At 40.2% G+C, this 27,535-nt stretch overlaps 1 protein-coding gene across 1 annotated transcript; it reads left to right on the forward strand.

Moving 5' to 3' along the window:
• The first annotated feature begins 332 nt into the window (after positions 1-332).
• EIF2S3 (eukaryotic translation initiation factor 2 subunit gamma) lies at positions 333-14,801 on the forward strand. The gene is made up of 12 exons (XM_075196583.1): positions 333-478; positions 4,243-4,306; positions 5,551-5,678; positions 6,151-6,272; positions 8,643-8,737; positions 9,071-9,229; positions 9,766-9,900; positions 10,638-10,732; positions 12,073-12,217; positions 12,319-12,488; positions 12,605-12,777; positions 14,393-14,801. Exons 1-12 carry the CDS (start codon positions 410-412, stop codon positions 14,454-14,456), a joined length of 1,419 nt encoding a protein of 472 aa, XP_075052684.1. The 5' UTR covers positions 333-409; the 3' UTR covers positions 14,457-14,801.
• Positions 14,802-27,535: the final 12,734 nt, after the last annotated feature.

Raw genomic sequence — 27,535 nt, forward strand, 5'->3', positions numbered from 1 at the left:
TCAAGAAATATGGTAGGAAAACCTATCCTCACTGTAGATTGCATCATCTGTAGTCTGCCGACAGAAAAAAATGACCTCTCATTGGAACCACTTCCGGTTCATATCATTTTGCAACCCTGGCACACTTGCTGATTGCTGAGAGAAAGGTCCATAATCGAATGAATGAACACACACGAGTCCACCATTGGTCTATCAGTTTACCCGAATATTCTCCCCGGTAGTGAAAGGGTGCACCACGCCTTTCAGCTGAGCGTCACTGCCTGTGGGCCAATCACAAGTTAGCACTCACTGTGGGCGTGGCGTGTTTCCAAATCGAAGACGAGGTATGAAACGCAGCATGTCCCGGAAGTGGGTGTAGTGAGCATTCTGGGACTGGCTGCTGTGTGCCGGAGAGTTCCTCTTCACCAAGATGGCGGGCGACGAGTCTGGAGTGACGCTTGGGCAGCCTCATTTATCGAGGCAAGATCTGACTACTTTGGTGAGTGCTTGTTACTTTATGAGACGCCGCTTGCTGCCTGACTGGCGGGGCCAAATGATCGGTGTACGGGAGAGTGCCGAGCCGTGGGTATAGGGTTAGAGAACCCATGACTGTGCGATATGCCGGGGCTTATCTTCTGCCTCGTGTGTCTGCCGGACTACAGACCCAGTGGTGAGCGCCCGAGTTACATTATGCCTTTTAGATTTTCCGGGCCTCTCCGCCCTTCCCGAGGCCGGCTGCCGTGCAGGGCCCAGCAGTTCAGCAGCTGTGCATGGACTACATGCAGGGCTCGGCTCATGCCTGGGTCTGTGCTGACTTGTAATAGTATATAATACTGCCAAAGGGGAATGCTATAAGGGAAATTAGACAGAATAGACCCATTTATGTTACCTACTTATACTGAACTACCTGTAACCATGCTGATTGTATTTACAGATCCTAGAGTTATTGTCTTTGCACTAATACATCATGTGTTGTGCTTGATTCCCACGGTTCATTGGCACATCGTCTACCTATAGGTAGTGGGTATCTTCTCAATGAGACTTATACGATCTTTCCAAATTTCTAGTTATGACTGGAAGCTGTATGATATGTTTTACTGGGTGGGTAGATGTAGCACAGCACATTATTTTTTTCCTCAAACCATATTGAAAAGCATAAGAAGTAATCACTGTACTTAAACTGTTTCCACATTGTCATTGACATCACAAAAGAGAAAATAATATTTGTTGCCTCATGTATCTATTTTATGTAACAAAATGTGAAAATGCCAATAACGGTAAAAATACCAATAGTGTGTAAGGTTTATGCTAAACCAAGGTGTATTCAAGGTCCTCTATGTCTTGCTGGTTACACATGCTGCAGTATGAGGCAACTGGACCGATAACCACCATAATACTGATAATTATCCTACTGCAATCAATATGATTACTATCTATCATACTGGCAAATGCCGCCAGAAGACCTCTGCTTTTAGCCGATGTCTGTTTCCAAAGACCCAGGAAGTGATGTGGTAGATTTTCCCAAAGGGCTTGCATCAGCTCAATTGTCCACCAAATTAAATGTGTGGCAGCTAGTTTGCTCTTGTGCAGGACCTCAAACTTTAACCTCTCTTTGGTCACATTATTTTTCCAAACCAATATTTTTCCCTTTGGAGAGAGGAATTCTGTTTATCAGGGCTGGACAATTTCCAGGCATTATTATTGACCATTATTTATTTGGTGCCAATATATACACAGTGATCTGCAGAGGATGTTCATTCACACCAGTCACAAAAGCGCGTTCAAATATTACAACTGTCCCCTAAATTTTTAGAAGACCAATAAGGCAAGAATTCTGTGTTGCACCAAACGTTAACCAATTTAAAATATTATGTAAATATTAACAAATAGTTAACTAAATTTGCACAGTAAAATAATTCAGCTAAAAATGTGTACATATACAAAATAAATTGTGCTGTGATAAATTCTATCCAGTTTAATAAATATATATTAACAATTTCTCTTACAAGTCCAAGTGACTTCATTAAATGGATAATACAATCAATAAGCAAATCATGTGCAACATCATAATTCATACACTATAATAAAGGTGACCGTATATAAATCAGCAATCAGACTTATTTTGTACAGTTGTTACTCTATCATTTCCATTAATGCAGTTTAGATGTGTAAGTAGGATCACAATCTTCTTTATGTAGTAAATTCAAATAATACCTCCTGTGGAGAAATAGTAATTCCTTGTAACAGAAAATATAGCACTCTCTGTTCTTAAGGTCTACAGTTAAGTGGAATAATATGCTATATTAATAATACGCTTAATCAGACTTTCCCACAGCCTTCAAATCTTTAGACGCTCTTTGAAAACCCATCTCTTTTTTAGAGGTGACTTTATCCAAGATAACACTAATGCGCCCTCACAACTGTCCCACTCTCCACTTGTTTCAGCTATGCCCTCTTCCACTTAGAATGTAAGCTCTCTAATGAGTAGGGTCCTTCATACCCTTTGTTTTCATGTGTGTTTATTTTGTCTACCTTGTATGTTCCCGTTTTATGTATGTACTGTACGGTGCTGCGGAGCACTGTAGCGCCTTGCTAATCTACCATAATAAAATTTACTTACCTCTGATGTGAGAGTGAGTAATACAGTTTGAAAATTAAGCTGCCATGTTGGGGTGGATTTTTGCAAGTTAATTAACAGGCAGCAGACAGATTCCAGTATTCAATAAAAAAAAAAAAGCTTTAATTCCTATAAAGAAAAATAAACCATACGGCTGTGTCCTCATTAAAAGAATAGTATATAGTGCCAAATCGCTAATGTATTTCAGAGAAGTAGCCACTTGTAGTCTTTTAAAGATGCATAGATCAGTGTTTTTGTGGTGTTCGTGTATGATTTTTCATTTGTTACTATACTACTTGTTTTATAAAAATACCAAACTATGGTGGGGGAGTTTTAACTTGGAATTTTCAATTGATAGTTTTAAACAGTGGGTACAAATAAAGGGAAAAAGCATAGAGGAGGACAACGATGGGGAGTAAGGTTATATAGCATTGCAGAGTACATAGCAATGGGATATATACACTATATGGACAAAAGTATTTGGCCACACCTGTTAATTATTGAATTGAGGTGTTTCAATCAGACCTGTCGTCAGAGGTGTATAAAATCAAGCACCTAGCCATCCAGTCTCCATTACCGAACATTGGTGATTCATAATGGGTTGATCTGAAGAGCTCAGTGACTTCAAGCGTGGTACTGTGATAGGATGCCACTCTTGCAATAAGATGGTTTGTGAAACATACAATTACACATACAAGCAGAAAGCCATGGTTGACGTTGACAAGCCAGAACGGAGGTGTCTAGTAGACATGGAATGAGGATGCTATGGCGGTTTTAAGTTTTTTAGAAATTTATTTTTAATGTAATGAACTCTGTCTACTGCTTGTTGTAAATGATATTGTAAAGATCCACCATAAGATGTCACACAGAAGTTTCACTCTGTACTACTCTCACGTCATATCAAAGGTGAGCAGTATATCATATTCCACCTAATTCTTCATCTTGAAAACACTGGATTGTATTTTTATTTATTTTTTAAACACAATTGCAATTTCCGCTCCTATGGTATTATTTGCACTTAATGTTTTAGAACCATTTCTGTTGGTCCTGCTAGATAGATGCACATCTACCGGGTTTCTTCAAAAATATGCTGGTTTATAGGGTTTTTTTTACTCATTGCTTGTGTTGCTGTTGCTCCCAGACTTCCACTTGTTAGTAATTTGATAAGACACAGTAAACTCTCGATAATACTACATATTTGATATTGTGTGCAAATTATTTTCCTCCAAAAAACTTTACTGCTTTAAATCCTGTTATAATGACATCCGGTTTTCCAGAGCACGTTAGTCTTAAAATAGTATTTCTGTAAATCAGCTGGACGTTTCTCACCAGAGTTTTTGGTGTGTTGTTTTAAATGTGCATATGATGTTTTGTAACAGCTAGAAAAGTATTTGAGTATAAGAATGTAATTATACTGTTTCTTTCTATAAGAGTCTATTGGTTTTAAATACACATAGAGTGAAAGAAAGTTTATGATCATCATTGGGTATTTGTGTGGGAACAGGAGCCAGTGTAAAAGTGATAAATTGTATGTATACATAAAAAAAAAAGGGTTCTTTGCATATGCACTTGTTCTCAGAAATGTGACACACCTTGAGTTTAGTTCTATTATACATATTTTCTAATCAACACTTTAATATTTACAGGATGTCTCCAAGCTGACACCCCTTTCGCGAGAAATCATCAGCAGACAAGCAACAATTAACATAGGTAATATTTGTAGACATAGTACACATGTATGCAGGTATCAGTCTATACTTGCCCTATTGATCCCTTAACCTTTCCTGTGCTTTCACATGGCTTGTAGTTTTTTTATGCAAGAAGGGCAGTGTTCAGAAGCCAGAATACATACAACTGTGTAGACCAGTTTAAATTGTGTCCAGTGTTCTCCCTAGCACTTATTTTCCAGTTGTTGCACCTGGTTGTTTTTATTTGCCACCCGGCTCTTGGAGCCCAACAGAGTCCTATTATAATAGAATAAACCATTGTTTCTCCTATTATAACAGGTCACTACAGCCAGCAGTGTGTGTTAGACCACTGACCACCAGTCTGACCAGTCCTGGCAGGTGTGGGGAATAACCTGCAACATTTTTCATTATTACAACTTCTCCTAACTGTCTGCTTTTAATGCCACCTGACTGGAATTTTTTTCTGGGACGAACACTGGTGTCAAACTGTATCATGTGAGCTAACTTCATAACGTTTTTAAGAGTGTGTTTATGACAACTGTTATATTTCAGCAAGATTAGGGTTAGCACACAAGTGATTTTGTGGCCTTAACACAAGCCCAGCAATAATCATATTGAAATTTATTACGGTTGTGTATGTAGTTTTGACTAACAACTCTGACTGTTTGGATATATTGGGAACAGCAGCCGCTGAACTGTTTACTTCTGAGCTCATGTGAATAATACAAAGGAAGACAGTTGGGCACATGATATACATATATTTCTTAGAGCATGCTGCTAACGTCCTCTGTGGAATTATAAAGTAGTCCACAAATACTGCAATAGAAAATCTTCTCAGGCATGTGCAGTGTGGTCATCTCCCTGACACATTAGCTGGCCTCAGCGAAGAGAGGTGCTATCTGGCCTTTCAGCTCCAGATTCCAACCAAATGGAGCCTTGTGTCACATACTGCAATTCTTTCATGTCCTAGACCAGTGTGGTTATTTGAAAGGAAATTAGTATTATCAATGGCTAAATATTTTCCCTAGTGAGAGACGTTTGGACACTCTCTCCTATAGTTGGCTGTAATGTAAACATGTATAAAATTACGCAGAGATTACACATTACACAAAACATCCAGTGTGTGTGTATATATTTTATATACATACCACTATTTTGAGTTCTATTGGCTCGGCTGAATATATGTTGACTACTCCAACTTGGTCCCTTTACCTGCTATCACAGTCTTTGTGATGAGTTCACATTACATTTGTTTTATTTTTTCAGGTACCATTGGTCATGTAGCCCATGGTAAATCAACAGTCGTTAAAGCCATTTCTGGTGTACACACTGTCAGATTTAAGAATGAACTTGAGAGGAATATTACCATCAAGCTTGGATATGCCAATGCCAAGGTCAGTTAATTGTTCTCTTGTATGACACTAGTGCTTGCCATGCCAAAATATCATTGGCAGTATCAGAAAATTGTCATCCTATCTTCACATACATGGCCCTTAATGATTGGCATGCCAGGGAAAAAAATTAAATCGATATGATGATTTGTGGACATACTCTAAAAACTGTTTGACATGTATGTGCTTATGTGCAGTCATCTGAAATGTACCCTGTTATGTATACACGGTCTTCGTTACTTGATTAGAGTGGAATCTTAAAGGACTATTAATAAATAATTATTAAAATATATATTCTTAATCTTTGCCTGCTATTCATTATTCAAATGTAGGAAAACTGCCAGTAGTTGATTAGTACTATTTACCAATTATATGATTGTCTTTTTTGAGTAGATTGATGCAAATTATAATGGAAGATTGATGGAATTGCATTATAGTTTGGGTTTTGTTACCATAAACTCTTTTATTATTTCAGATCTACAAACTTGATGACCCTAGCTGTTCCCGGCCTGAGTGTTATCGTTCTTGTGGTAGCAGCACACCTGATGAATTTCCTGCAGACATGCCCAACACCAAGGGCAATTTTAAATTGGTCAGGTAATAAGCTGCTGTTGGAAGTTTTGTTCTTTTTTGCTTTTTTTTTGCTTATGGCAGAACATTGAAATGATTTGTCTCCTCATTATCCAGTACTTATTAATTGCAAATGGCGTGTTCCATTTCAGAGAAGTACACAGGTGTTGCATATGTAAAAAAATAAACCAAACAGGCACAAAAGGTTGAAGAGTAGCTTGTCTGTGAGAGAATACAATCTATAGAGAACAAGTGAGATGCAAGGTGTGTGCCAGCAGTTTGAAAGGTTGGTGAAAAGACGGATGGTGCTTTATGAAGTATTTCTGAAACTCTTGAGGCAATTCCTTTTTCTGGGAGCGTTTTGTTTGGGCCGGATCTTGACAATATTAGTCAGGTGACAGGGTGAAAAGTACTTCCCTTTCTGTTAATACTCCAAGCCTAGGGTGTCCAGGTTTGGCTCCTTTCGTTCATCAGACAGGTTGTGGAGTCAGTACTCCAGAGGTCAGTTGTCCTCCCCCAGGGGTGGCATGTAGCGTGAATGCCAGGTCTAGTCTTCTTTTAATGAGCTGAACATCACACGACATCATGGCGGTTGTCATCCCAGAGGTGGAAAATTTGGAGGCCGGGTTTCTGAGCAGACAGACTCTTTACCACCCGGAGGTATTTTGTGAGTTGGTGGACAGGTGGGGTCAGACGTGGACATGATGGTGTCCAGTTTGATCCACAAAGTCGAGCTCTTTTGCTCCAATGCATGAGATCCTTGGGCAGTCTTCGTAGACGCCAAGTCCATTTACTGGCGTTTCCACCTGGTTGACCTATTTCCTACTGTAGCCATGTTGCCGAGTGTTTTAAAGAAGGCATAGAGAGAAGGTGTTCCGATAATTCTCGCATTGCCAGATTGGCCTCGGAGGGCCTGGTACACCAATGTTCTCTCCATGGCGGTGGGTCTGTCGTGGCTTCTGCTGCTCTAGCCAGACCTGCTAAGTCAAGGACTGTTTTGTTTTTTTTTTTGGGGGGGGGGGGGGGTTTCCATCTGTTCAGTCTGGTATTAACAGTGTAGTTGTGGAAGCTATACTCCATTGAATTTGTCTAAGCTTGTGGTGCAAACCATACTTTGGGCTTGGAAACCAGGTTTGGCCAAAAGTTATCTTTGTGTCTGGATGGCAGATATTGTCTGGTGTGAAAAGAAGGGGTTCCCTGCCTCTTTCAATTGTCCATGTTGCTTCTGTTCTTATATGATCTGGATGCTGATTTGTGCCTTAGATCTTTTACGGTTCTGGTGTCTGCTCTTTCTGCCTTCTTTCAAAGAAGACTCTCATTGATGCCTGATGTGCAGACGTTCTTGCAGGTGCTGCTTCGTGTGTAGCCTTAGTATATTCGTCTGGTTGCCCTTTGGGTTTTAATGCTTTGCAGCATTCCCATTTTGAACCCCTTGTAACAGTGGACTTGAAATTCTTTACGTGGAAGACTGTCTTCCTTTTTGCTCTTTCTTTTGGTCTTTTATGATATGCACAAGAGGGGCTGGCCAGCCTGTAAGGTGACCATTGCTTGATGGATTACTGCTGTAATTCGTCAGGATTATGGTGAGCCAGGGCAGCCTGTTCCGGAGAATCTTTGGGCTCGCTGCACCGGGTCAGAACAGCATGGTGCCTCGACTGAGCAGCTATGTCGGGCGGCTACCTGGTGCTCTATTAACACTTTTACCTGGTTGTACAGGTTTCATGTGTTTGCATCCATGGGTGCCAGTTTTGGGGAAAAGGTGCTTTGCGCTGTTTCATCAGTGTTCCCGCCCGTGATTGCGTCTTTGGGACGTCCCCAATGGATATGGGAGATCTAGGGTCAAATGCTAATTTATTAAAGTGCCTGGATCCCCTACATTATACCCCTATGGGCTAAGAGAAATCCATTTTATGCAAGTTTAAAAATGTGTAGCTTATTACACAGCCTTGTACATTGAGAGTATCATGATACAAATAAATGAAATACGACATGAAACCAAAAATAAAGATAATCCTGCCCAAATATACTTTCAATCTGAGATGTGTGAGGAGCAATGGATACATAAGGTATTTGAATGACAATTGTAGCTGGTGGTGGGGAAAGTGTGTGTGGCGACAGTAAGGCAGAAGCGTTATTCACTATCTGTATTAGAGCAGTCATTGGCCACTGATATTTTTGTGCAGCTTCTGGTGATGTGGTACGTTCGGAATGAGGAGAGATTGTGGAAGGTGGAGACATGAAAGATAAACTAGTTATTGTAGAAATCTTCAGAGTTTAGTGGGTTGTTTACAAAAATGGTCTTGTAATATTAAATATATTACAGAGGATTACTTGATGTACAGTTATTTTATGTTCTGTTCCTGCACCTCACAAGTTCCCCTCATTTTTGTTTGACAGGCACGTGTCCTTTGTGGATTGCCCAGGCCACGATATTTTGATGGCAACTATGCTGAACGGTGCAGCTGTTATGGATGCCGCTTTGTTGTTAATAGGTGAGTTTGTGCCTTCTATTATAGGCCAGGTAATCTGAAAGTGGGCAAGAAAAGGTCAATGCTAAATAAGAGCACCACATGAATGGTTGTGACTGCTCATAGCCAGTTGTATACCATCTACCACGGTGCTGAAAATCCCATGTCTCTCTTCCAAACTTCTCCTGGGCTGGTTAATGTCAAAGGCGATAACGGGCATATAAATCTTTAGCAGGTAATTCTGCTAACCTCTTACGTTGTCCAATGCTAAAACTTCTGTGTAATGTGTCTAGAAATAAGCTTCTATCAAATTGCTTATTGATTATTTTCCTCTTCCACTTCTTTTTGGATTTGCAGCTGGTAATGAATCCTGTCCACAGCCCCAGACCTCTGAGCATTTGGCCGCTATTGAAATCATGAAACTAAAACACATCCTCATTTTACAAAATAAGATTGATTTGGTTAAAGAAAGTCAAGCTAAGGAACAATATGAGCAGATTCTTGCATTTGTACAAGGTGAGATATGATTTCTACTCTGTTTATGCATCAAGAGCAATATATTCTGGGGGTAATAATCACTTTGATTTGTATGAGTTGCTCATGTAATTTGCAGCTCTTGGTTAGAGAACTACTATGATGCACGGTTTATTGTGTGTTCAGGTTGCTTAATTTCTATATGAATTTTACTGTGCTGTCTTCTGGAGGGCCTCTGCTAAACTACTGATTATCAGCCATATCTCTGTTCTTCACATTCTTTAAAGCCAAGCATCATTCCAGTAGCTAAAATCCAGTATTTTATTTTTATTTATTTTTTTAAGTTGGTTAATATATTTTTATATATATTAATATGATTTTCTTTGGATCATACACTAGATTTATTTCATATTTTAGTTGTGTTTCATAACAGCATTTTTGTGTGCCACCTTCCCCTCATTTAGTTGTAGAGTAATAATTTGACATTGTGTGTTGGACATGTTTGTCTACGACTCTGTGTAGTAATTTGTCCGTTGGATTGTTGAGTTACAAACATTTGGAATCTGGTGCTGTCACAGGTACAGTTGCTGAGGGGGCTCCTATCATTCCGATTTCTGCTCAGCTGAAGTACAACATTGAAGTAGTTTGTGAATATATTGTAAAGAAAATCCCAGTGCCTCTACGAGACTTCTCATCTAAGCCAAGACTTATTGGTAAGATTCTGCTCCATCCTACAATACACCATTTTATGTTTGTTGTGTCTACATAACCATATTTACCTTCACTTTCTTTTAACAATATAATATTGCATATAAAATAAGGTGACTACTGTACTATATTTTGCTTTGCAACAGGAATTTCAGCTTTATAAACAGTTTATTTGTTTCAAGTGTATTTACCAATAGGAGATACAAATTCATATGTGGGAAGGGTGACTTTTTTTTTTTTTGTGCGGAGAATAGTAGTAACCTTTTAACCCCTAGGAGGGGTTAAAAGATGAAGTCACAGACACAACTCTATGCCCTAAGTGCTGGTACATTGTAAAACATGGGGAGGGGGGCAGTTGAAGGGACTAGTATAAAGTGAATCATTAGCACACTGCATATTTAGTCATTTTAATGGTTAAGCATCATAATTCACATACTGGAGCAGCGAGTGATGGAGCCAGAATTTGTGAAAGGGGACATTGTGTTTTACTATTTGTCATATACACCCTAATAAGGAATTTATAGTGCTCTTTGTATACATGATTTTTTGCTGTCTCCAGTCGGAGGGTACATTAACTGATCTCTGTATCAGTACCATGTGCTTGTGTTGGTAATGGTGGTCCAGGGACCATAAATTTGTTAAAGGAAAACATTGTGTAAAACTAAATAGTATTGATCATTGAAACTTAAGTTACTAGAACTGGTTATAAAGATCTTACTGTGATATGTTTTTATTCTTTCAGTTATCCGATCTTTTGATGTCAACAAACCAGGATGTGAAGTTGATGATCTAAAAGGTGGTGTAGCTGGAGGCAGTATTCTAAAAGGTGTATTAAAGGTATGTCACTACTGCCCTGTGTGGCTGTGTATGGAGGGATATAGATAGTAGTGTTGCGTTAGCGTACAGGAAACATGTTCATTATCACTGCCCCATTACGCTAGCATATTCTTAGTAGACGTCTTACTATTAGAAATATTTTGTAGGGTGTTGATTGCTTTTTTTTTTTTTTTTTTTTTTTAGCTTTCATGAAACGTTTCTTTATTTAAAAATAATTTCACTGAGGGCCTGCAGTGTGTGTAAATAGCTGTCTGCATACACTTAAGCATTACATTAAAGTTCCCATTAATGCATTTACATAGTACCAGCTATGTGCAGCCTAGTTTTGTTCTCTGTGGAATGCTCACTAGTATGAAGGGTGTGCTTACAGGACCACACATACTGTGCATATGTTGCTTTGCAATGTGGATTTATCTTGTTAAAGGAATAAATTGTAAACTTGTTTCACATTGCCCCTTTAATGTTCCCCACTACATAAAATATTAGCTCCTTAGTCTAATAAGGATACTTATGAACTACTAAATAGATCAGTGCTGTGTAATTACTGTGGATGGTTTTCAGTATTTATTGACCTTGACATATGACCATTTCTGCACTTCCACTAACATCCGAGAACCAGTAGTGAACAGCTGTACAGTTCCCAGTTATCTGATGTTTAGTAGGATTATAAGGCCACATTTGCAATTTTTTTTTGTTTGTAATATTTAAGATCCCATTATCAAATCTGACAGTGGGTTGGCTAACATTAATTAGATCATAGTAAATTAGAAAGAATTCGGGCAATTTTAAATGGTGATTGTCATTCACTTTGGGAACAGACACATGCTAGTTAACATTAATGATTAATGCTGGGTACACACTACAGAAATTTTCTCCCAATGACTGATGAAAGGAAAAGCCCCGATCAGCATGCTGGTTCATTTGTACACACATGTTTTACAAGATTTACCTTCAGTTTCGTGCTCTTCATCTGTCAACCATCGGCTACAAAAATCATGACTCTGTAAACTCTTTGGAAACATTGATCATGAGTGCATACACACATGGTTCCATTGTTATACAATATTTTTAGTCCGATTTAAAAAATCAAATGAAGCGATACGATATGCTTTCAAGGGAAATCTGTTCATTGTTGCAGTGTACACACTAATGCAGTATCAGGCGAGCAGTCATTTATTGGATGATTTGGCCCGTTATTTGTCTGAAAACCCTGTAGTGTGTATCCAGCTGAAGTATTCAAGCTGTCTCAACATACATACTGCGTAGCAGTATAATTACGAAGTACTGTGTCGCCCTCCCACTTAAGTGGGCTGACTTGCATATTTCTTGCAATTTTCCAGGTGGGACAAGAAATAGAGGTTCGTCCTGGCATTGTTTCCAAGGACAGTGAAGGAAAACTCATGTGCAAGCCCATATTTTCCAAAATCGTTTCTCTGTTTGCTGAGCACAATGATCTACAATATGCTGCTCCTGGAGGCCTTATTGGTAAGATACTTCACTACTGCAGTCCTTCAATCCTAATCCGAAGACAATGTTATATCTCCTATAGTTATGAATTTAACTTTCTTTGTTTTCTGTGTATAAAGGTGTCGGTACCAAGATTGACCCAACTCTGTGTCGCGCTGATCGTATGGTTGGACAGGTCCTAGGTGCAGTTGGTGCTCTACCTGAAATATTTACAGAGCTGGAAATCTCTTACTTCCTTCTCCGCCGTCTTCTCGGAGTACGCACAGAAGGAGACAAAAAGGCCGCTAAGGTGAGGGCTTTTTCGCTAATTAGTAGCAAATTAGAGATCTTCACATTTGATTATTTAACTGGCATGGACTTGTTTAATTGTGATCTTGCTTTTAAAGAATTTGTATTGTCTTTCAGGTGCAAAAACTGTCTAAGAATGAGGTTTTGATGGTCAACATTGGTTCCTTGTCCACCGGAGGTCGTGTTAGTGCAGTGAAGGCTGATTTAGGAAAAATTGTACTCACAAACCCAGTATGCACGGAAGTAGGAGAGAAAATAGCTCTTAGCCGAAGAGTTGAGAAACATTGGCGGTAAGATTCTTTAGATATTCACTCAAAATTAAAATGGTTGGCTGTGATGGCGACTGTTGAGTTAACCTATTAAATTAAACTTTGTCATGTTTGAGGAGGTAAAACTTGGACATATACCTACTGAGCCGCGATGAGGTAACATGAGTAACAAGTTTTGTTGGGGTTTTTTTTTTTTTATTACACTAAAATATACCAAATCTATTATAGAACAGTTGAAAATTGCAAGAACAGATCAAGCGTTCAGGATATTAAGACTTGTAGTTAACGTTTGTTGATATGTATATAATAAGTGTTGTAAAATGATGACGCAGCAAGGCTGTCACCAGTCGTGCCTCACAAGAGAAAACTGCCCTAATTACTGTGACCATATTTGCTTTCCAGTCAGAATATTTGTTCAGAATCGCGTGGAGGCAATACATAATAAATGATATGCTCCTTATCCTATACAATAGTGTATAAGGGTCCAAATAACACTATGAACCATGAATAAATATAAATGCCAAAGTTTATTCCAATAACATCAGTAACCACGACCAATAGTGGGCAAACATCACTATCATGTATAATTAGACATTAAAATTAAGAAAATATATGTATAAATATACAATAAAAATTATAAATTGGATCACATGTGTGAAAATACCAAATTAGTTCATGTGGCTTTAGGAATCAACGCCCATATAAATTGCCCAAAAGCAGTCATTCAGTTAGAACCAGCAATCCGAAAAATATATAAAAATAGTTATGTTGCACTATTGGCAAATATGATCAGCGGAGTTGTGAGGGGGTAATAATAAAGGCATCAGCTTGCCCGATATCAAACCCACCATCAATGCGTGGGGTAATGTAACTGTGCAATGTATAGTCACTTGCCTCCTTACCAGATACCTGGAAATTTAATCCTTAGATGAACTGAGAAAGTGATGAACAGATGTAACAGTCTGATCCTTAAGATAAACTCTGCAGCCGTGGGGAGGAAGATAGTGAACAAATTCCTCTGGCAACAATGGTTACTGATGTTATTAGAATAAACTTTAGCATTTATAGATTTATTCATGTTCAATAGTGTTATTTGGACCCTTATACAATATTGCATATTTTATATTTAGATTATTTTTGTTATTGGGGGATTGCAGACCTCCTGCAATTAGTGTTTTTGGTCCAGCCCTAACAGTGCCAAGAGAAACATTTTCTTGTAGCTGCTGTTTACATTGTCCATAAACTGCAATCTTAATCCAGCAACACCACAAAGCTTCAGTGTGCTGCTGTCTTAAAGCCTTTTATATTAGTAACAATTGCGTAAAAGATCACAGAACAGCTGTGATGTAAAGAAAAGGTTCTCAAGTTACTCTTTAGTTCACGGACAGAAAGAGTTTTAAGCTACAGCTACATGATGTAGATGATACGCAAGTAAACAATTCCTTTTCAGGTGAAGTACTTATTTGTAAATGCAGTCCTTTGAGTCCGTGTTTTACCCTCTGATTACTCAAAGCCTAACATGGGCCAGTATGGAGACAGAATCCCACAGGATGTATATACTGGAATACTATTTTTATTTTATTTTTTGTCCCCCCCTCAATATACATTTTGGTAAGTGTCTCTTCTTTCTTTGCAGTTTGATTGGCTGGGGTCAGATAAGAAGAGGCGTGACAATAACTCCAACTATAGATGACGACTAGCCAGCAGAGACAAAAACCCCCAATGCTGCGAAAAATGTTTTTAGAAAATACTTGCCGTATACTTATTGAGGAAGTGCTACCTACCTGGATAAAATAACTCTTCATTCACTAGAAGTTCAACAGTTATAGTCCCAATATCTCATTTATAATTGAGCAATTTTGCAGCACAAAATGAACACTTGAAGGTTGGATGCTGTCAAGAAATCTGCTGTGTAACCCATCAAGTTCTATGCTTTTGTTACAAAGTATAATGCCATACTCTTCATTCTACCTGATGAGGCCCCAGCCTTCAGGACTTATATCAACAATGAATGAATGTCAACCGAATAAACTTCAAAAGACCAACTGTTTAGTTTTTTATTTAAGTACTTGGGTGCAGCTGTAAACAATGTAATTAGTGTTAAAAATGGCAATACAGCAGTCACTGATAAACCTTTCATTTTACAAGTAACCTAAACATGCAATTTTTTTTCTCCTCTGTATAGTATATATACATTAGTGATATACCTGATGACAAGGATGTAGTTGTGGAGAGATCTCGACCACCTTGAAATTTTAAAAATTTGGTTTTTGAATTTAAGTTTAATTTGTGTAGTTGAATTGGAATTATATCCAGTTATTCAAATAGTGTGAGCTTGCAATTACTATTAAATGTGTGAGGCTAGAAGCTAATGTGAATTTATTCGAAAGAGGAAGGACAAATATATTTTCAAGTTAATCCTTTTTGTTCTGTTTAATATGACCTAATATACATTTTATACCCATATATTTATGTTCCTGTAATACAATGCTATATAAATGTACAGTTCTGTGCATCAATGTGGTGCTGGCAAATGTAGCAGAATATTATTTGATGTATATAAATACATGAGGGAATATCCAAGTGTTGCCCCAACATAAATCCTGCAATATGTAGTGTAGCTTTGATCACAAACTTACCGATTTGACATGTAATTTGTATCTTATTACATTAAGGGCTTGTACTGAAGGTTTAGATTCCCTTTTAGAGTGCTGGTGTTTTACATGTCTTGCACTTTGGCCAATACAAATTTAAATAGGACATTCCACATGCTAAAATTGTAATACCATAAACATTTTAGAATGCAATGTTGGGATCTAGCACATAAGCAACCATGCATATTGTTATCAATACAGTTTTCTGGCTTTAGTTAGCAGATAAATAACATTGGATAAGTGTGACTGAGCCCTTAAGAGATACAATGGAGATAATTATTTGAACTGTGACCCATGGTTTGCCATCATTCAGCCCATCACTGAGGCACTAAGAGGTTTCATGGGACTTGAATTGTCATGACTGTGTTTAGTCTACAAAGTGACTGCCTCCACTTGGCGGTAGGTACATTTTAAGAAGTACAAAAAATGTTACCCACAAAGTGTGTTGGAACGTGTTGAAGTGGGTTGAACGTGGCACAAAAATTTTATTGATTTTTCTTTCTCCTGCCACTGGGGGATGCTTTGATAACAGGGTATAGTAAGTGGATCTGGAGTAAAGGCACTTTATCTATTTCTATTTGGATTGCTACTTCCCTACTATGTCCCTCCCATCTGGAGCCATATTCAGTTTTTAGTAAAGTGCTTTCTGGTGTAGGGTATAATTTTATTTTTTTTATTTTTATTTTTTCTGTTCGATTTGTTTAGTTGGTTCTTGCCCTGTGTTTAATGGTTTTTCACTTTCCGTATTTCAACAGATGAGGGATGCCTGCCCAGTGGTGAAATGCCTGTCTGCTGCTTTCATCCTGGTCAAGGAAGAGTTCCCTCTCCCCTGCAGCCTTCCAGCTTCTTTTCACTGTAGCAGTGACCGCTACGGTGGAGCACTCCATGCTATACCTTAGCCGGTGCACTGCTCCCACTGAACTCCTGTGTGTGTATATAATATATACTACACTCTACCGTCAGGCATGTTCTATTGGTGTCCCTTTTCACTTCTTTTAAGCTGTATAGGGGTTACAATCTTTGTATTGAGTTTGACATCTGGCTCACTTAGTACCGTATAACTTTTTTATAGTGTTATAATAGGGGAGGTCTCGTATTCTTCTTTTATTTCTTAGTGTATATTTGTAATTTGCTGCATCATATCTGAAAAAGGGCCTTCCAAGACTAAAGGGTTTGCTGAAAAGTCTGCAACACTATACTTATGTCAAATGTAATGCAAAATTATCTGACCAATCTGACCCAGATGCCATGTGGGCAATCTGTGAGATGGACCTCTGTGAACAGAGTTAGTCTGCGACTGCAGTGTCAGCCATTGAGGAACTGGCTTTTGCTAAGTCACATCCATAGCTGCCAGGGTAATGTCTCACAAAGAGGTAGGTAACCCTTTTCATTCTTAACCCGCACCACACATTCCACCTTCACAGCCTGTACCGTCCACTATTGGGCCTTCCCAGGCTAAGGCAGGTTTGGCATTGACTCAGACCAAGTTCCCCCAAGGTTTTACAAAGGTTCCCCCTCGGAGGCCATCAGGCAAACATCTGGTTTCTTAGCACCTGATTCATTATAGGAAAGTAAAGCAAAAAAAATGAGTAACTTTTCACCTTGGCAAAACCATGTTTCATTGGAGCGAAAGGTAAATTTAAAATTTAATGGCAGGTTTATAGTTGGGGTAGGGCATGTCTAGATCAATTTTAAATTTCAGTGTACAAATAAAGCTATGAAGTATGTGTGCTACATGACAAAACAGCAAAAAAACTGCCAGTATTTAGCTTATGTGCAAAATAATAAACTAATTTGCACTCCTTGCATTGTAAACATGGTTTTGTTCAGGAGAAAACTTTCATTTTTTTGCCGTACTTTCCTTAATGAATCAAGTCCAGAATGTGGAGGATTTAATCCTGTGTGTAAGAACTCTTTTCTGCCTGTCCGTGGCATGATTGCTCCAGTTCCATCTTTAAAAAGAGGGTTTGGGTTTCCCTCCCACCTCTTTCTGGTCCCAAAGCTGGATGGCTTGTTTTGCTCGATATTGAATCTCAAAACTCTCAACAAGCAGTTTCAGGTTTTGGATTTTCAAATAGTTGTTGCAGTCCGTGATCGCAGGCATGAAACATGGGCAGTTTCTGGCATCCTTAAACATCAAAGATGCTTACCTGCATGCATATCCCAAAATGGGAAGGACATCAGTCTTTCCTCTTTCTCCTCCATGGCAGTATACACTATGGTTTTAATCCCCACCCTTTGTACGTTAGGACAGGAAAGAAGACACACCCGGAGAGTATATAGGGCCACGCCTCCCTCCTTCCTGTGTCTTTCCTGTTCTTGTAGTAGTGTCAGGCAGTTCAGGTTTGTTTTTTTTCTCTCTTACCTACTTTCATGACCAGAAGAAGCAGAAGCAGAAGGATAGGAGTTTGCGCCTCATGAAAGTCTGGCAGTTGCACTTGAGTTAAACAGTGCATAGGTGGTGGGACCGGCCTACTCACGGAGTGACGCCCTCCATGGGAACTTGTATAGCAACAAATTGGAAGCGACACCTTTTCATATGGGAGCGTGAAACCTCTGACAGCCATATGAGCCTGCATGGCACCAATTTTAAGTGACGCCCTCCATGGGCGCATGCATCCTCCAGCAGCTAGGTGAGCTGCCTAACAACAAATTTTCTCTACTCTGGTGATACCTTTGCCCTTGGTGCCTCCTACAGCAATGGTCGCTGTTTTCTTGCTTCTCTCTTGTAAGGAAAACATTCTGGGAACTGACATTGTGACGTCCGGCACACGCAGTGTATGCTGAAAGCAAAAAATCTGCGAATATATCGCCAAAAGCAGGAGTGGAGCATTGTATGTAACGGGAGATCCACACGCTGTGTACCAAACAACAAAAACAGGCAAATATGGAGGAAAAATCCCAAGATTCCAAGGATGCGGTTAGGGTAAGCACCTTTATTATATTGGCTTATGTTTTTAGCTAGTTCGTATGCAGGTTGATTCAGTATGCAATATTGTCTCCATGTCTCCAGACCAGAAGTGAGAAGCTTGTGGAGGAAGCTGCACAAAACAACAAAAACAAAACCACAAAATCTAGTTGTGGTCATGGCGAAGCAGAGAAGGAGGGCATGGGAGTGTGGCCTTGCCTAAACGACATCCTAATGGAAGCATCTTCAGCAGAGAATGTAGAGAGCCACCAGTTGCATGCTGCAGGCCATGAAAAACCAGGGCTGGATAATTAAAACAAAAGAAGGAGTTTATATCTTCAACACAAAGAATAGAATTCTTGGAAGGTGTACAGATAAAGCATAAGGGAGGTCTTTTCTGACCTCAAAAAGAACAAAGATCTAAACGGGGTGTTGTGTCTCAAGAAGAACACATTGACCTATGGCAGAGAACTGCCTCAAATTGTTAGGGCTTATGGCTTCGGCCTTTGAGGCTGTGCCAGGGGCCAGATTACATATGAGAAGTCTTCAAATCAAATTGCTCTATCCAGGTGGAATAGAAGTACACTGGATCAAAGTCAGCTGATTTCATTAACAAAGGTGGTGAGACATCTACAGTGGTGGTCCACAAACAGCAGTTTGCAAAGTGACAGTTCTTTACAAATCACGAACCTATAGTCATTACAACAGACACGAGTCTATTTGTTGGGATGCCACACGCGTACAGATAGCACAAGGCCAGTGGCAAGAAGAGATGGCCACTACCCTCAAATGTATGGGAAATGAAGGCTGCGGTCAAGCATGCATTCACTCCAGGATTTTATTACAGGTTAGCATGTCATTATACACTCAGACAACCACACAGTAGTGTCTTATACAAATCATCACGGGGGCACAAAAAGCCATGTTATGATGGAGGTACAGCCTGTACTGCTGTGGGCAGAGAACAACTTGGCAAGCCTGAAAGCAGGGGCTGGCACTATCAACACCAGTGCAAATTTTTTAAGCCGAAACATCTTGTACCCAGGATAATGAGCACTGAACAAACAGATATATTTAGAAGCTTGTAAAAAGGTAGAGCCACCCACATGGCGATCTCACAAAATGCCAAGCTTAGGAGGTTTTATGCAAGGCATATTGGCAAAGAAGCAGAGGCTATCGATGCCTTCTCCGTAAACGGCAATTCCATCTGGGCTATGTGTTTTCACCAATGCCCATGATTTCTCAAGCTAATAAAAAAAAAAAAATAAGAGACAGGGTAACAGTAATAGCATTATTACCCCTTTTGACAGAGCAGACCTTGGTTCCCTGATGTGTTACAGCTAGTGGTGCAGAAACAGTGTTTCCTTCCACTACAACCAGACCTGATCCATCATGGTCAGGTAAACCAGCCAAACCCAGAGTTCTGGAAACTAGTGGTATGGCTATTAAGAGGAGACATTTAAAATACCAATGCTTTCTAGTAGAATAATTACTACGCTTGAAATGCAAAGAAAAGGTCAACATTTAAGATCGATTATGGAAGCTGGTCCATCCATAGGTACTATTGTTGAATTCCTGCAAGATGGGCTTGATAAAGGGACTAGTGGTTAATACACAAAAGTTCCAAATATCAGCTCTGGAAGCATTCTTACACTGAAGATTGGCCCTAACTAGGTTCGTAAAGAAGTTTATGCAAGCAACAAGGAGAATAAGACCCTTTCATCGCCTTCCTTTGGCTCCATGGGACTTGAACCTGGTAATGGAGACCCTGACCGAAGCATTTGCTGAACCTTTAGAAAGAGTTCCCATGAAATACTTATCAATGAAGGTATTTTTTTTCCTAGTAGCAATTACCTCAGCGAGGAGAATTCAGACCTACAAGCTCTCTAGGCAGAAGAATTTTTTTCTAATTATGCGTGAGGATAAGGTGGTGGTAAGTATTAACCCACCATTTCTGTCAAAAGTGGTATCGCAATTCTATTTTAATCAAAAACTTGTTCTAACATCACTATGTCCAAAACAAAAAAACTCAAAAGAATGGAGATTCCATTGTTTGGAGTTGGAGTCTATGCCATTACGATTTATTTAAAGAGGATCTGGATGGGCAAACGACCGCAAGTAGGGTTGTGTGTGCTTCAGAGATCCCCTAGGGGTGGTTTTTGGAATCCCTGAATTTCAAACGCTATTGTCTATCAGCTCATAGCGCTCAATGTGTCTTATGGTGCAGCCACGCCGTCCTCCAGGGTCTGGGTATCTGTTGAGACTGAAGGTCTGGGTCTACTCACCCATGCTGCTCTCCTCTGCCTCTCACGGGCTCGCCGTCCCAAGCAAGTACTGACGCATTCGACGCTTGCACCGTCCTTAGCAATTCGGGATTTCGCATCCAGGCGATATGGTTTCTCTCTGCAACCTTCCCCGATTATCCCTCTATTTAATTTTCCAGAATACACGCCGAGCTTACTACCCCCTGAATTTTCCGCATGGCACTCTTGGGGTGTTTGTTATTTAAATGATATATCCCGCTCTACCCTCTTTCTATAATTCATTGATATTCAAACAGCCATAGGTATCCCATTTTAAATACTTCTACCAGTATCTCCAGATTCGTAGCTTCAATACTTCTATCAAATCGTGCCTAACTGCACGCCCACTCAGTACGATTGAGGCAATGTGATTGTGCAGGGCATCCATGCCTGGTTTAATTTTTTGCTATATATTCTGAGCTCTCTCACCCATCCGAATTCACTCGGGACCCCTACGAGTTGGCATGGCAGCGAGATCTGGGTAGCCCTTGGATGATGATGAAGACTGGGCTGACATACGGGAAAATGCTGCCTCCAGCTCCATGTGTTCAGATCAAAGAAAATGTCTATAAGCTCCTATATCGGTGGTATTATGTTCCTTAAGGACTTCGCAAGATGTTACCCAATGCTTCAGGTGGGTGCTCTGTAACCCAGTTTTAGTGCAACATTAAGAACCTAATCCAATGTTACAGTTACCTCTCCTCGCTCCAGCGGCGTGATCGCTTCTGCATCGGGCTGGCGCTTCCGTGTATCGGCAGGTCACATGATTGCATGTCGGGGTGGGAAATTTGAATCGCCTGTGTATTTAAACCTCTCTGATGCCTGGCCAGCATCAGAGCATCTAGTGTGTATACTGACTCTGGCTAGTACTGTGTCTTGGTGCTATGCCTATCTTCTTTACTTTCCTGTGTTTTAGTTACTGCTTGTCTGACCACCCTGGCTTCCCTGCTCCTGTGTACCATTCATTGCGATTATTGTGTACCAGACCCCGGCTTATCCGACTACAAGTTTGCCTGATATTTCTGCTTTACTATCAGATTGTGTACCAGACCCTGGCTGACCTGACCACGTCTTTGACTGTTGATTCCTCTTATCAGACTGTGTTCTGGATCCTGGAGTGTGCATTTGTGTCCACGGATTCCTGCATTCCTCAGAAGTCTCCTATTCACCTCTCCCACAGTGCTACCTCTAGAGGCTGACCAGTGGACTGCGAGCCTCAGCAGGTAAGTCTATCCCACCTTTCGGAAGTTCTTGGTGAATATCAGGGGGTTCGTTAGATTCCGTTCCACTGGCCTGCCAGTGCCAAGCTAGTGTAGCGCAAGTATCCCATCAGTATGTTACATCCAAGCCACTCGGATTCCTTGCTGCGACTCGTCATCAAAATAAACTAATGCATCACATAATTTGAGCCGCCACAGTATGGGATCCTTGGCTGTCCTTCTTTCAATACTGTTCTCCCCCCCCCCCCTCTATAGCACAATGAGAACCATTGCCCTCTAAATCCGAATTGTAAAGCGCTATGGAATTTGCTGGCGCTATATAAATAAATGTTAATGATGATTAAATAACTATTTCCCCACCCCCCCCCCCCCCTCTGTGGTTTCAACCACACAGCCTCCTCCTCTTCTCCAACTATTCTCTCTCCTTTTTCCCCCTTCTTGTTCTCGTCTCCACACCTCTTCCTTTTTTTGTTTCCCTCCTTTTAGTCACGCTCTTCTGTTTTTTTCCTGTACCAAACCCCTTGAAAAACTACGGTTTCTTTAATTGGTTAATCCACATCTTCATATGCTGTAACCTGTGTGTATATATATATATATGTTTATTTTGTTACCATCGCTGATAAATACTTGTTGTTGGTGTATCATCTGTTTATGTTGATGACCTTTAATAAATAAATCTTTTAAAAAAATGTTTTTTTAAAGCGGGCACAGGAGTTTAGGAAAACAAAGCAGATGTTTGTTCTAATCAGCGGCAATAAAAATTGGTGCAGCCTCAAAGGCGTCAGTGGCAAGATGGATAACATCTTGCATTAGAAACAGATAAATAGTAAAAAAGGTGGATGTGCCTCAAACCATAAGAACACAGTCAACAAAAGCCATGGCAACTTCATGGACAGAGAAGGAATATGGAGGGGTTATGTAAGACTGCACTCGGGTCTTCCAAACATATTTTCTTTAAACACTGTCCGTTTAATGTCCAAGTTTCAGCCGATGCCAAGTCTTGAAGGAAAGTGTTAAGTACGGTAATATGACTTTAAAAAAAAACAAAACAAAAAAAAATAATAAGAAAAAAATAAATATATATATATATATATATATATATATATATATATATATATATATATATATATATATATATACACACATACATACACACACATACACACACACACACACACACACACACACACGTGTGTGTATATACATGTTAGGTGTTCAAGTTGAACTTCAAGTTACATTACGTTATAGGTCCCGCCCTAGACGAAATGTAGCTTTTGCATCACCCCATAGTGTATGCTGCCATGGAGGAGGAAGAGGAGACAGCAGTCTATAAAACTGGTTTCCTTTACTCCTCCATGGCAGCATGCTGCCCGCCCTAAGTTTTTTTTTTTCTTGTTGTTTGCTTGTCTCTGATATGAGTTTAAGATATTTTTCAGCTTTGGGAAAACCAGAAGACACAGGAAGGAGTGAGGCGTGGCCCTATATACCCTCTGGGTGTGTCTTCTTTCCTGTTTTGACTTAACGTGCAAGGGGCGATTAACCACATAGTGTAAGCTGCCATGGAGAAGTAAAGAAAACCAGTTTAACAGGTAATAACCTGCTGTCTCCTTCAATTTTCAATCAGAGAGGCGCATTATCCGTTCTGGGCTTTACCATTTTGGTCTTGCTCCCGCCCTGAGATTTTTTAAATTATGGCCAACATGGACGGTATTCTGTGCCATCACTATAGTGCCTTATTTGGATGACCTGTTTAAAGGTGCCATCTGAATATGTCTTCCTCCACCACATTCAACTATCAAGTTTCTAGAATCTCACAGCTGGATTCTCAATTTGCTCAAGTCATTCTTGAGTCATGCTTAACTGATGCAGTTCCTGGGCCTCTACTTCAATGCGGTGTGTCAGAAGGTGCTCCTCCAGGAGAAGGCCAAGGGTCTTTCACTTCAAATCAAGACCAGGTACCTTCTGCCCAAGAGGGAAGAGTCCCTTCTCTGCTGCATGGAACTGATGGGAATAATGATGTCTGTGTTTGAGGCTGTGGCCTTTGCCCAGTTTCATTCCCAGCTGCTCCAGTGGGAGCTTCTGACAAAATCTGCCCTTTATTTGGACAGAGTTCATCACTGAACTGTAAATCATGAATTTATTTAGTGCTGAACAAGTTTCCAAAACTGATTAAATGGAAGACAAGATACCCAGTTGATAGAGATTTGCAAGCAGCTAGATGGACATCCATATCTTTACTAGTCCTTATGGCTGAAGCCTAAGCTTGTCTTGCCTAAGATGTTGCTACTACTCATGTTGAGTGAGCTTGCAGAACCTCTGGCACTTTATGCTTTTATAATTACTTCCCTGATCCGTCTTGAAGCCCTGTAGGAACAACAAAGAGTTGTTCTGTACTTCTAAATCCTTTTGTCCTAGATAAATAAATTGAAGTTGCCCATAGTATAGTTTTCTTTCCTTCTCATCACTAAGGTGTGGACAAAAAGATAGCAGTACGAACTCCTGATTAATGTGGAATGTAGATGATGCTGTTGGCAAAAAGCTGGATTGGCTCTAAATACTTCTCTTCATAGATGTTCAGAAAGGGTTGCTTGCAACTCAGTGCTTCTAATTCCCACCTCTGTGAGCAGAAGTAAATACTACCTTCAGTTTCATCCATCCCAGAGACACCTCTTGTAGTGGTTCAAAAGTGTCAGACATAGCGTTGTGCAAAATTGAGGTACCATTGGGCATCAAGGACCAAATAGAATGACCGGTTCTCTTCATTACTTGAAAGAAGCAAATAAATCAACAGCAGCTAATTTGGTATCCAAGAACACACAATTACTTGTTGAAACCATCCTGAAAGAAGTCAAAGACTTTTTGAATGGCTGTTGCAGTTGGAATATATAGAGTAACACCAGGCTATACAATTCTTCCAAATTCTGTAATAGATTACTGAAAAGTGTATTGACTACCTTGAGCTGAACTGCTCAGGCATAACAGATTCTCTTTGGATGAAAAATTTGACCTTAATGCAGTAGATTTGACTACAGAGGCCATGGCAGCTCCTGGGGGCATCTTCCAGGCTACAGGAAGCTAAAAATCCATGCTTAAAGCAGACAGATCAATATAATTTCTGCCTTGTTTCAACTTTGTTCTGAGAGAAAAATCTGTGTGCCTTGTAATTTTTTTATTTTTTTTTGCTTTTTGCCATTATGTCTACTTGAGGAAGCCCATATTTTCCTATCAGTAGCTGAGATTACAAACTCGGCTATTACAGTCTGCTTATCTGCTACACGCAACATTGAGAATGCCTCCAGATTTCTCTCTGCTAAATACATGATTCATGGTTCTGCTTCTGGTACCTTCCTGGCGTGCTACAAACCGTGTTTTGTCTGACAATTTCTGAGATACTTCTTGTGACTGGATCACTAATAAATAACTTCTGGTATAAATTTATTTAAAGGAAATAGCGCAGGGCCCTTATTTATATAATTGCATATGCACTTATTTTTTATATTGTGTATATTTTGAGATAGGAAATCGTTATTTCTGATACCAGGGTAGAAAATTAGTTTTTCTGTTTTAACCTTTCTAAAGGAAATGCCTTATTTCTGATGCATATATCTGATATAATGAGCCTTTGTGGATAGAGGTCTTTTGTGTATTGGGATGTGTTTTGTATGGAGGTGTCATTGTTTGGGGTTTGTAAGGTTGCTAATGGAAACCTCCACTTAGGCATATGGGGAGGGAGTGTGATAGCAGGAATTGCTAACTAAGTTTTGTGATGAAGTGTCAAATGCCTGCTCTGGCCAAAGGCCCAGCAGGTGGTGGTTACTGTGTGGCCTTTTGTCAGAGTGTTCAAACCTTTCTGAACAATGTAAACAGCATGTGATGCAGGACATCACAGGGTCTCTAGAATTCCATAGATAAGTGTAAATATTGTTGGCTTTGCAATGCATGTAAATCCATGTTTGTGTAAACACATTGCTTCCTGATTATAAAAATAGCCTGTGTCCAAACTGTATAAAAGGCACTGGCTTGTATTGAAAAGTTGTTCTTCTTGTTTCATCTGACTTGATTACTGGTACCTCCAACCAGTGTGCGAGCAAATAAACATCACTTGCTCAAAGACCTGCTTGAAACCATCTTCAATATTGCTGTATTCCGGTGACCTGCAGATAAGACCCTAAATCTAATCCGTTCTCCGGCTGTTTCTGAGGTTGGACCCAGCTTTTCCGGTACCACCGCTCTGCTTGCTACCCTGCAGCCCTGGTCAGTGTGATAGGCCGGGGGGATACATCCACAGCATCCCTGATCCAAGAGGTCAGGTGTACCAGCCCAGGTACACCAGCAACGAGATACGCTAGCAGCGTCAGTTTCCCAGAAGAAACTCTGTTCTGGATGCCGGTATAGGAGTCCAGTGGTGGCAGCATTTGTAAGCCCCACCTACTGCAGCAAGAGGGATAACAAAAGGGAATGGTGGCAAAGTAAGTCCAGCTGGTTCCTAGCAGCAACAGACAGGGTGGCATAGGCGGTCCATCCTGTCACACTTCCCTTCTAGATGAAGGTGCAGTGCTGAATTGCTTTCCACACTGCTCTTATTTCCAAAACATTTCTGTGAATTCTTTTCACATTTCGTGACAATATCCCTTGTGCTAACTATCCCTGAAGATGGGCTCCCCAGCCTGTGACACTGTCCTCTGTCATGAGTATCATTTATTGCAGTTATAAAAGTGACACTGTTCTTGCCCTTAAATTTCGGCTCCACCACCAACTGAGAGATTATGATACCAATAGGAAACTCTGCATGTGCTACCTTGCTCAGGGGATGATCTGTATTGTAGAGTAAACCATTTCCAACAAGTAAAGTCCTTTCCTTAATGTTATTTGATGATGAGTCTGCAGTTGATATGCCAGAGACTGGATCTAAATACAATTCTTCTCTGACAAAGAAGCCTGGTTATGTGTCCCATTCATCTGCACCTTCAGAAACTTTATTTGTTGTGATGGGATGAAATGACTCTTTGCTCTTTTCACAATCCAGCCATGCTCTTGCAGAAAGGCTAACAATTGAGCGGGTTCTGAAGTTGACAAAGTGCTTCAAACTCCCCTCTACAAGGATATCATCCAGATAGGGCCATATCATTGCTCCTTGCTTTCTTAATTCAGCTACTAGTGCCTTGTTAAAAGTTTCTGGATTGGATAAATCTGTTTCCCCTTGTATATGTTAGGAGCAGCGGTGGCCGCGTGCACCGCCACGACTCGCTTCTCCCTGTCCCTGGCGTCCCGGCCATCTCCATGACAACCGGGACATCATTTCCGATTCTCGGCCCGACCGTTGCTAAGGCAACGGCAGGACGTTAATCTTTTCAGGTTAGCACGCGTCGGCAAAACAGAGCAGCCAGGCGCGTGTGCCGGGACACCTACAGCCTGCGGGCTAATTGATCTTTGCATTAATTAATTAAACTGCCTGGGGATGATTTCAGGGCAAAGCCCTGATTGGCTACCTTCTGTATTTAAGGCAGGGAGGGCTTAGCCTCCCTGCCGGTTATAGTGTGGATTCTGTCTGTTGCTGACCTGCTCCTGTCCTGTTCCTCTTTGTCCCAGTGCTCCTGTAGATACTCTGCCCGTTTACTATTGGACCTCCTGTTGTGACTCTATTGCTTGTCTCTGGATTCTGCTCTCGTGCTGGTGACCCTGACCCTTTGGCGT

The sequence above is a fragment of the Mixophyes fleayi genome, chromosome 2 (genome assembly GCF_038048845.1).
Source record: "Mixophyes fleayi isolate aMixFle1 chromosome 2, aMixFle1.hap1, whole genome shotgun sequence".
Lineage (NCBI taxonomy): Eukaryota > Metazoa > Chordata > Amphibia > Anura > Limnodynastidae > Mixophyes > Mixophyes fleayi.

Coding starts and splice junctions, on each gene's coding strand:
- EIF2S3 (XM_075196583.1), top strand. CDS start 410: ATGGCGGGCGACGAGTCTGGAGTGACGCTTGGGCAGCCTCATTTATCG. Junction 9,901..10,637: donor ATCTAAGCCAAGACTTATTG/GTAAGATTCTGC, acceptor TTATTCTTTCAG/TTATCCGATCTTTTGATGTC. Junction 12,218..12,318: donor TGCTCCTGGAGGCCTTATTG/GTAAGATACTTC, acceptor CTGTGTATAAAG/GTGTCGGTACCAAGATTGAC.